We start from the raw sequence: 10106 nt of genomic DNA on the forward strand, positions 1-10106 counted from the left end.
ATTGCATTGCCGTGGGAGGACACGTGGACGTGGGTCCCAGTTGGAAACGAGCAGATGCCTCCGAAATTTGCATATAACCCCTCCTAATTTCATCCGTTACGATTGGTTAATCTCCCACCCTGTTATTTATGCGAAAACCTCCCATCTGGAACTAAAACAGCTTGGGGTGTTGATTAATTGACTAGATGCAAATTTCTAGGGCGGACACTTATGTGAGCGGGACCCACATCCACGTGTCGTCCACGTCAGCGCAATTTTGACGGCAAACCTGGTTTAGGACTAAATCGAATCCAATTGACAAGTATGTGCATAAAATTCTGCAAATTGCAAATATGAGGACTAAATCGAGCAACACGCACAAGTACAAGGACTATTAGTGTATTTAACTCTTCTGAAAATGTTGCAGTACTATGTGTTAGCATGTCTCATCGGAATCCATTCCTTACTCATGGAAGTACAAATAGCAATTTGCAGTTTGGGCTCGGGGCATTTGAAGTTTCAATATGATGGAGCTGGAGCATAATATGCGTACTCCGATAGCAAGACCCAGGTAGTTAGGCTGAAATGATTGTATTTTGTGACTTATTAGTTCTTTTATATATAAAGTCACACAATCGATTACCATTGGTTATCTTACTAGCAGCTCATTGTTTGGTGTTGGATATAGAATTATTGTACTCTGTATTTTTCTTTAAGAGTGCTTTGCTTAGTGAAAGAGGTGACACTTAATATCATTTGTGCAGTTGCAGGCTTGCATCATGTGGTTTATGGGAATCCTACAGTAACTTTTTTAGTGTTCTTGTGTTGGACATGAAACAGGGTACCAATGTTCAGAGAATGGAACAATTTTGTGCACTCTAGATAAAGGTTTTGAAGGATCCAGAGAATGGAACAACTCGGTGCAATCTTGATGAAGGTTTTGAGGGATCCACTACCTCGAATTGGATAGTAATCTTAGAATATACTTGTTCAGGGCAGATACTCCAAGCGAGAGCTTAGCTATGAAGAAACATTGCTGGATATTTAGTTCTCGAAGCAAGGAAGCAAAGTTTAAGTTCTTTATCTGATATATGTTTCGTCTTCGGATCTGCATCTTTTGCCTTGACGTTTGGAGTTTTTCCCATTTTTCTTGTCAAGATTGGTGCTCTTTGCTGTAAAATTTGTACCTGGAATACATTGCTTCGTTATCTATTATCAAAATTTGTTACCCACCTTCAATGTATTTGATAGTCGTTCTTTCGTTTTGCTGCATCTTGGAGGTTTGTGTAGACGTGGATGTTAGAAATAAACCGCGACGTGTGTGCATGCGTGTTGCGGTGGCGCGCGAGTCAGGCTCGTGTTCGAGTCCACTCGGTAGGTTTAAGTCTGTATGTAGCTAGCAGTAGTTCCGATCAATGTGCTGGCCAGGTCAGACAAGCCGCGTATGGGCGTGGCCGAAGGATCGGCAGCACGATACTCGGATCAGCTGTTAGTGCATGCGAGTAGTTTGCTGCATTCGTTCAGGTGTTGGCCCGGTCATGTGTTAGTGGCCGGTAGTGGTGTGAGTGCATGGGAGTAGTGGCATCTGTGCGTGTGTGCTGCCTATTTAAGGCATTGTACTTTGTTCGTTTGGTTAAGGAGAAAGTGAGAAAATGTAGCACTTGTGGCTGCCAAGGAAGTCTCACGGCAAAGCTGTCTTCCTCATCCTTGGCATAGGCGTGTCTGTAGAGTTCCTCAGAGTGTATGTGTCCGTGAGAGAGTGTTGAGAGATAGAAGAAGATAGTTGCAGCCGAGGTGTTGCACCAACATGTGGTATCAGAGCCTTCATGGCCTGAGGCTGTGGAGCATGGCCATGCCGTGCGTGCGGGGAGCGCGGCGGCCGCGGTGGACCTGCGTGGTGGCGCAGAGGCTGCGGTGGCACGGCGTGGCTCGGCGGCGTGGAGGAGAAGCCGTTCGTGCGGCGGGTGAGGCAGTTCGAGCGGCCACGTTGCTTGCGTCAGGGCGCGGCATGTGCGTGAGCCGAGGGCGTGCGGATCACCGGAGAACACGTCCAGCGGAGCGCAGGACGGCCGCGTCGATCACGTCAGTGCATGATCGTGTGCGCGAGCCGGGGCGTGCAGGGCGTGGCGTCATGGAGGAGCTCGGCGTGTGTCGCCGAGGAGCTCTGTGGCAGAGTCGGGCGTGTGTCGCCGGCGGAGAAGAAGCTCGGCGTGTGTCTCCGAGGAAGAAGATGGTGGCTGTGACGGCGTGTGGCGCGCGCTGTCCATGACCACAAGATCAGAAAGAGGATGGATGCTGCGTCAAGCTTGGTGGTGGTCGTGATGCCGGCCATGTCGATGACGAGTTAGCTCTTCTGTAGGTCACGGTTTAAGGGGAGATTGTTAGAAATAAACCGCGACGTGTGTGCATGCGTGTTGCGGTGGCGCGCGAGTCAGGCTCGTGTTCGAGTCCACTCGGTAGGTTTAAGTCTGTATGTAGCTAGCAGTAGTTCCGATCAATGTGCTGGCCAGGTCAGACAAGCCGCGTATGGGCGTGGCCGAAGGATCGGCAGCACGATACTCGGATCAGCTGTTAGTGCATGCGAGTAGTTTGCTGCATTCGTTCAGGTGTTGGCCCGGTCATGTGTTAGTGGCCGGTAGTGGTGTGAGTGCATGGGAGTAGTGGCATCTGTGCGTGTGTGCTGCCTATTTAAGGTATTGTACTTTGTTCGTTTGGTTAAGGAGAAAGTGAGAAAATGTAGCACTTGTGGCTGCCAAGGAAGTCTCACGGCAAAGCTGTCTTCCTCATCCTTGGCATAGGCGTGTCTGTAGAGTTCCTCAGAGTGTATGTGTCCGTGAGAGAGTGTTGAGAGATAGAAGAAGATAGTTGCAGCCGAGGTGTTGCACCAACAGTGGAGAGTGATAAATGTTTCCTGAACAAACCCACTTGTTTGCTAGCTAAATAGTGAATAATTAGACAATCAACGGTGCACTACATCAAGGGATAGCCATTGTTTTTTGCGAATGTAGTTGTCTATGATGTAAGATTGTTCAATTGAGTGGATAAATGTTTCTTGAACAAACCCACTTGTTTGCTAGCTAAATAGTGAATAATTAGACAATCAACAGTGCACTACATCAAGGGATAGCCATTGTTTTTTGCGAATGTAGTTGACTATGATGTAAGATTGTTCCAACTGAGTGGACTACTCGCAGTCACTAGATTCTGTTTGAAAAAATGACTGCACACTTTGAAAGCTTGGCTTACGATTGAATGAGTAAATTGACTTCTTTTATTTCTGGTAATTGGAACTTAGAGAAATTGCAATCCTACATGTAATAAATAGGGAAATATACTGCTAAGGATATCAATCCTACATTCTTCATAAATGCAAAATTCAACTCCCCAAAATGGCAACTGTTGATCATGATGAAACAATTGTGTGACATAATGTTATACTTTACCATCGTTTGTGAACTTAATGCAGTGACGAAGACTGGTACCAAATTATGTAAAAATGGTTTTCGAAAATAGGATTTATTAAAAAGATAAATGATCAAACATAAATTATAATACTCATTTAAACAGAGGGGAAACTTTAGTAAGATAGCAATAAATGTCAAGTCGATTCAATCAATTGTGCAGGTCGTTGTGAAGCTGAATGTGTTGATGGCACCCTAAAAATCATGGCCGAAATAATTTTAGCAAGAACTCTTTTATTGAAAAAAATAACACCCCATATGTACTTATTGAATGTGTTGATGGCACCCTAAAAAACATGATATTGCATTCTATGTTATTCACATCCATTTCTCTTTGATATTAACAAATAGTTTGGTGCAAAAAATGTTATTGTTGCATTATACATGTGTTATCTTTATACAGTTGCTTGAAAGTTTTTATTTTATTCCTTAAAAACTATTGCTTATATAGGCTTATGGGCTCTCAAAAAGACCTTTTAAATTCTTGGACAACTAAACAAACATCAGCTAAGTAAAACTTATTATTCCAGTATTGTCTCCCTTTTGTCTCTGCGCCGGGGCGCACCGGGTCATCTAGTATATTAATATCGCGAAGATACCAATTACAACCAGTCTCTGCACCAACACATTGCCCCAACGGCATTACGGATGCACGCAGCAAACAAAAGAAGAATTACAATAAAAAAAGTCCCAAACAATGATCTATTTCTTTTAGAAGCCGTACTAACACCACCAAGACAACACTAGAATTCCATCTATCCAAAAGCGCCTCCTCCAAGAAGGGGACAGTGCACAAGCGCCGTTATCGCCCGATCATAGATCATGGGTCTTCACCCTGGAGAAAACCCCCTCACAGAACAATGCCTTCAGGCCATTGCGAGGCACAACCAGTTAAGGCCAGACCTTGGATTTTCACCCTGACAGGTAAGACTTCAAACTTCTCCTGTGTTGTCACCCCTCTTACGATACCGCTGCTCCAAGTCACGAATCACCAAGCCAATTCTTCATCGCCACAAAGACTCGAATTGCCATTGCTAGTCCTCAGATCTCGGCTTCCATGACATTCTCCGCCAGCTAACTTCACCATGAAACGAGAAAGCATGCCCCATGATGGTAACAACCAGTAGAGCTTTGCAACGCTCACTCTGAAACCAAACAGTTAGGGAAAAACATGGGTGCGCACGACTGAATCCCGTCCGATCCAGCAATCTCTAGGCATGGATCGCCTAGTGGAGTTCGTTGGTGGAGCCTTCCAGAACACGACACTCTAGCCAGGTCATGGGGACGGGCATCTAGCATATCATCATCTTGACGCGAGTTGGAACCCTAAGACCACCACTTTTATTCAAGACGAGCTAGTAGCCCCCATGACACATGCCGGCACCTTGTTGGATCTGCCGCTCCGAACCACACCGACCATGCCAGTTGAGGAAGAAGACGGCAAAACAGGAGCGATCTTCACGTTATTGTTTGTCTTTATGATTGACCAATTCATTAATAAAGGTAGTTTAATGTTCATCTTGGCTTTCAACGCACAAGGGGACCAAACGTTATGTGAAGTTGTCAGCTTTGCTCGAAAATGAAATTTCATATGAGACTCCCCATGTAGTATGGTTGTCAAATCCATGGAGATAGTTTAAACATCAATTCATCGCGCGGAAGACAATTCCAAATGAAGTTGACATTATCTGAATGGTGATCTAGACATGCATGCACAATTAAAGTCATGTCCATCCAATTTCGTCTATCACAATAAAATCTATCATGATCTCGAACACAATCAACAATATGCCCATGTTTAGCTAAGTCATGAAGAGCTATGTAAGTTCAGGGTACATAGATGACGGAGTTAACTTTGCCTTTTAAGCAGCTTTTGTCTCTTCTCTAACAAGTGGAAATTAGATTTCTCATTGCAGGCTTTGAGATGAAAAAGAGTAGACCCGAGCCTTACTCGTCTATGCCCACCTTTTAGACCTTATTAACAAATTAAAGAGAAGCTCGCATTCACATAGCATTCGCTTCTCGCTCATCAAGTTCGAGGTTAGTAGGTCTTCCCAAACCTTGGGAAAAACCTTAAACCAACAAATCTTCACATATTTGAGTCTTGAATGGCACTTGTACTGTATCATTATTTTCCCTAGGCCACCCTTATATTTTTTAAGTTCGAACAAATAGGTGAGTTTGGGAATGAAATAAAAATATTTGGTTACAATTTTACCAATGGTCATGTTGAGGTTGTGTGCTCTTCATGACACACCACTTTTGTGATATAGTGTTCGCTACCCGCACCCACCATATGATGAATGTTGAACCTCAAGGACAAAGTTATCGAAATCATATCCACTAGCTTGGGACTTGTCGGAGTACACATCATGAGCGTCTACTGGTCAACATCGGCGAGACCACCGCGGGGAAGGGGTGGGGTGATGGAGGCGTCCTCAACCATGGCTCTGAAGAACACCATTTGTTGGACTCTAACTCCAAGCGACGCTTACACGACGGGGTCAACTTATAACGCACAATTCACCGGTTCAGTTCCCTCCTCCTTTGAAAAGGTTGTTTGGAGGACTTGGGCGCCTCCAAAGTGTGGATTCTTCGCTTGGTTAGCCATTCAGAATAGGTTGTGGACCTTCGACCACCTTGCCACCTGCGGATGACCTCATCATCCCACATGTCAGCTTTGCAAATGCCAGTCGAAGATTGCGAGAGACATTATGTTTGAGTGCATATTATCCAAGAGGATGTGGCAAGCCGTTGCTTCTTGGCTTTCTTGTCCATCCTTACTTCAGGCCATGGGCTCGGGATGCTCGACAGTGCTCGAGTATTGGCATGCAATCTCCAAGTCGCCAACTGCCTAGCCCAAGGCCTAAACAAATCTGTCATCAATTTGATTACCTGGAAAATCTGGAAAGAAAGAAACGCAAGAGTTTTTAATAATAAAAAGTGTGATGCCAATGGTCCTTATGCAAAAGATCAAAGATAAGAGCAGAAATTGGAATATGCCGGGTGCCAAACATCTAGGAGAGAACATTTCTTGACTCTTTTTTTCCCCTTGTACCCCTTTTTTTCTTTCTGATTTCGGTTGGGCCAGTCCATGTTTGCGCGATTTTCTTAAAATAATGCGAATTATTTATTAATTTACGCGTTTTCAAAAAAAAATTATTTTTATGACTCGGTCGGTCTTCTAGCAGCCGATCGGGCTACAGCCAGAGAGGGCTGATTGGTTAATGGAAAACCGATCGGCCTGCTACCTGCTGACGACAGACGCAAGGTTCTTTGTTATGCATGTAAATAAAGTATTAATGTCTAAGTGTTGTAGTACATCTATACTTCTCATTAAGCAGCTCAACGATCTCCTTATTAGCTGCTCAGTTGTGGAGCGAAATGGAACCTGGTGTCGATTTTAATCATTTGGATCGATGCAAACAAATCGTTTACAGACATTTTAGATGTCCAAAATACATCGTCCCGTTGGCGATGCCGTTACGCCATCGGTGAGGGCGCACGCGGGACACGATGCTATTGATGGTGGTGCAGAAGCTTAGCTTCCGCCCGCCATTGCGCGTGCAAAAGAGGCAGCCGCGATATTGATGGTGAAGGCTGCGGTGCAGACGCGGAAGCGATGACCACCGAAGCGATGTCCGCGGAAGCGGCGGCCGGCGAATTGATGTGCTCGATACAACTCTATAGCTCGCTGCCAGGCGGATCCGATGAAAAAGTGAGCAGTCACTTGGCTCGTTCGCGCAGCGTCTGCCGCGTCCGCCGACGGAAATAATATGCGCCGCGTTTGCGTCTCCTCGCGGACGACCAACCACTATGCGTCGGCCGTTGGACCTGATTTTCCTGACACATTTTAGGTCCTCATGGACTCTGAGTATTTGTTTGCGTTGAAGATGTCTAAATCTACAGACATAGGTAGGCGTGACAGGATAAACTTATGATGGCCTTTCATGTTTCAAAACTAATCATATAATCACATTCTTTTTGTCAATTGATCGGCTCTTACGCTGCTGGCTTTTACGCTGCTTCCCAGGCGAATAAGGGCATGTACAATGATGATATCTTAGAAGTACCACGTAGGATAAATACTGATGTGGAGGAAAGAGAAAGATAAAAAATACTTTGCTTTCTCTTAGCTCTCTTAGCACAATCTCTATCGCCATAAAATTTTAGAATGTCTTCGTTACTAAAGATAAGACTAAAAAATAACCAATTGTACATCATATTTTATTTTTATATCTAGATTACGTGGCAGGATTAAGATAAGACAACCTTATCAACCATTGCACATGCCCTAATACTGACGGCTCTGCTAACGCGCGCATGCTCTGCTAACGCGTGCATGCTCTGCTGACTGGTCGGTAGCTGGTTTGGCCACCGGCCGGCCGATCAGTCACATGCCCGCCAATCGGCCGGATCGGCCACCTGCAATCGGCTACAGTGCGCTGATCGCCGATCTGGCGGACCGAGTCACACTTTTGCAGATTTTTGAAAATGCGTGACATTTTTGTATTTTATAAAATAATTCGTATTATTTTAAAAAAATCGCCCATGTTTGCTACTGTTATATATCAATATAAAAGACAAAGCTTTTGTCTGGATTAAAAAAATCGGAATGTTAGCAAATCACATAGTCAAAAAAAAAAACAAGTCAGCCCCCTACGCACGTCACATAGTAAAAAAAGAACTAGAGACGGAACTTAGTGAAAACCGGAATGTTTTCGGTACGAGTAAATGTTTTTTGACCCAATTTTCGGTAAGAAATGGAACAAGTTCAGAAATTTATTTTTCCTCCCTGATGCGGACCTCATCCAGAACGACAGTCCCTCCGCCGCCGCTCGGCGATGCTCTCCTCATCGATCGCCTTCCCACCACTCCGCCTAACCCCTCCCTCCGCAGCTGCTCCTCGCTGGAGGTCAGCTGCCGCCGCCGTCACCATCACGATGCGGGACCGGAGCAAGAACAGGAAGCCAACACAGCGAGGGCGCTACCTCAGCAGCGAGGCCATCCAAGCCGTCCAGTCCCTCAAGCGCGCCACCCTCTGTGGCGCCCCCGTCGCCGGCGCCGTCGCGACGGACCCCAAGCTCCAGCGGCTCCTGAAGGCCGACATGGTCGCCGTCTTCCGCGAGCTTGCCGCGCAGGGCGAGGCCCTGCTGGCACTCAAGGTACAGCCTAATTTAGTTTTTAGTGAGAGCAGAGTGGATTGAGCCGATATTGGTGGTACTTTGTGTGAACCGATTGTCTATGAATGATATAGATTGGCGTGTCCAAAGGATACAACCAACTCTGAGCACAAAAAAAGATTATCAACTCAGCTAAATGTTCTCATGTACTACCTGTTTGTGGGTCTTTCTGAACAGTTTTTAGGTCGAATATCTAGCCTGATCGACCAGATTATCACTAGAGAAAAGTTAGGGTACTCATGAAGTGTATGTTCAGATCACCTGCTACCTTTGGAAATTGTATATAATCTGCTCACTTATGAGTCATAGCTCTCCAAATTGTTCCTGCTTTGTTCCAAACCGATGTTATTTCAGCATGTGGCTGCCATGGCCTGTGGGTGTGCCATGAATGACATTTCTTAAGTTTGCCAGAAGATGTATATCTGCAAAGTGATGAATGTGAAGAATCTTCAATAGCAAGTTTGCTTTAATCTAGGTCAATAATGATGCATGTGTAGAATCTGCATGACTAATGATAATCCACTGGCAGTACACGGGGTTGGTTATATCTAGTCTCTTGATGTTTCTCTTCAACCCTTATATGTTTTCTAATTGCCTTTTTGGCAATTTACTTTGTATTGGTTATAGTTCCTACTTCCTACTGTATTCTTCTTCTTTGCGCTTAGGTAATAGAGACGATGCTGGCAAGCAGGCAGTTCTTGACTGGAACTGAGAAATGCATAATAAGATGCCTCTTGATTTTGTCTTCTTTGATAGGTCTTTGAGGAGATTCGGAAGGAGCATTGGTACAAGCCCAGGCTGTTCTGGTATGTTGATCTTATTACAGTGCTTGCTAGCAAAGGTCTGAGGTCCGAGGTTGGCCAAGCATGTTCGTATCTGAAGAGGGAACAATTAGAACCTGACACGGATGGTTTCAATCTGCTTCTGAAGACACTTCTAGATGCTGAGTTCACACAGTTGACAATGGACTGCTTCCGGCTTATGAAGCTATGGGACAGTGAACCTGACAGGACAACATACGTAACATTGGTGAAAGGTCTTGAATCCGTAGGAGAGGCGGATCTATCTGCTCAGATGAGGTTGGAAGCGGAAAGTGATTACGGAGACCTCTGGGACTTCTTTGATGAAGAGGAGGCGATTGACGCTTGACAGCCAGTTATTATTAACAGGATGGGTTGTATGGCCATTTTAGATGGGAATCGTTTAAGGACATTATATGCAGTGTTAGAAAAAACGGATGAAAGTCCATAATCTTGGACACAATAGAATTTGTTGTGCAACAAGTAGTGACTAGTTAATACCAATATCTGCCTGAGATTCATAAATACTGAAGGACTATCCACAGCTGTATCAGTACATGTTTTCATCTAGGATTATAACTTACTAGTTTTTTCCTTTCAGTAGTTCTCTGTGTATAATCAATGAATGTACAGTCACACTAATGTGTACAATCAAATTATTGTTAATTTTTCATGATTTCGTA

At 44.7% G+C, this 10106-nt stretch overlaps 1 protein-coding gene across 1 annotated transcript; it reads left to right on the top strand.

Annotated features, from left to right (window-relative positions):
* The first annotated feature begins 8257 nt into the window (after positions 1 to 8257).
* On the top strand, positions 8258 to 9772 carry LOC124671829 (protein THYLAKOID ASSEMBLY 8, chloroplastic-like). Its single transcript, XM_047208154.1, has 2 exons — positions 8258 to 8605; positions 9380 to 9772. Exons 1-2 carry the CDS (start codon positions 8285 to 8287, stop codon positions 9770 to 9772), a joined length of 714 nt encoding a protein of 237 aa, XP_047064110.1. The 5' UTR covers positions 8258 to 8284.
* Positions 9773 to 10106: the final 334 nt, after the last annotated feature.

This window comes from Lolium rigidum, chromosome 7 (assembly GCF_022539505.1).
Source record: "Lolium rigidum isolate FL_2022 chromosome 7, APGP_CSIRO_Lrig_0.1, whole genome shotgun sequence".
In the NCBI taxonomy this organism is placed as follows: Eukaryota; Viridiplantae; Streptophyta; class Magnoliopsida; order Poales; family Poaceae; genus Lolium; species Lolium rigidum.

Excerpts from the sequence above, each read along its gene's own strand:
- LOC124671829 (XM_047208154.1), top strand. The coding sequence starts at position 8,285 with ATGCTCTCCTCATCGATCGCCTTCCCACCACTCCGCCTAACCCCTCCC. Across the intron at positions 8,606-9,379 it reads AGGCCCTGCTGGCACTCAAG|GTCTTTGAGGAGATTCGGAA; the intron begins GTACAGCCTAAT and ends CTTCTTTGATAG.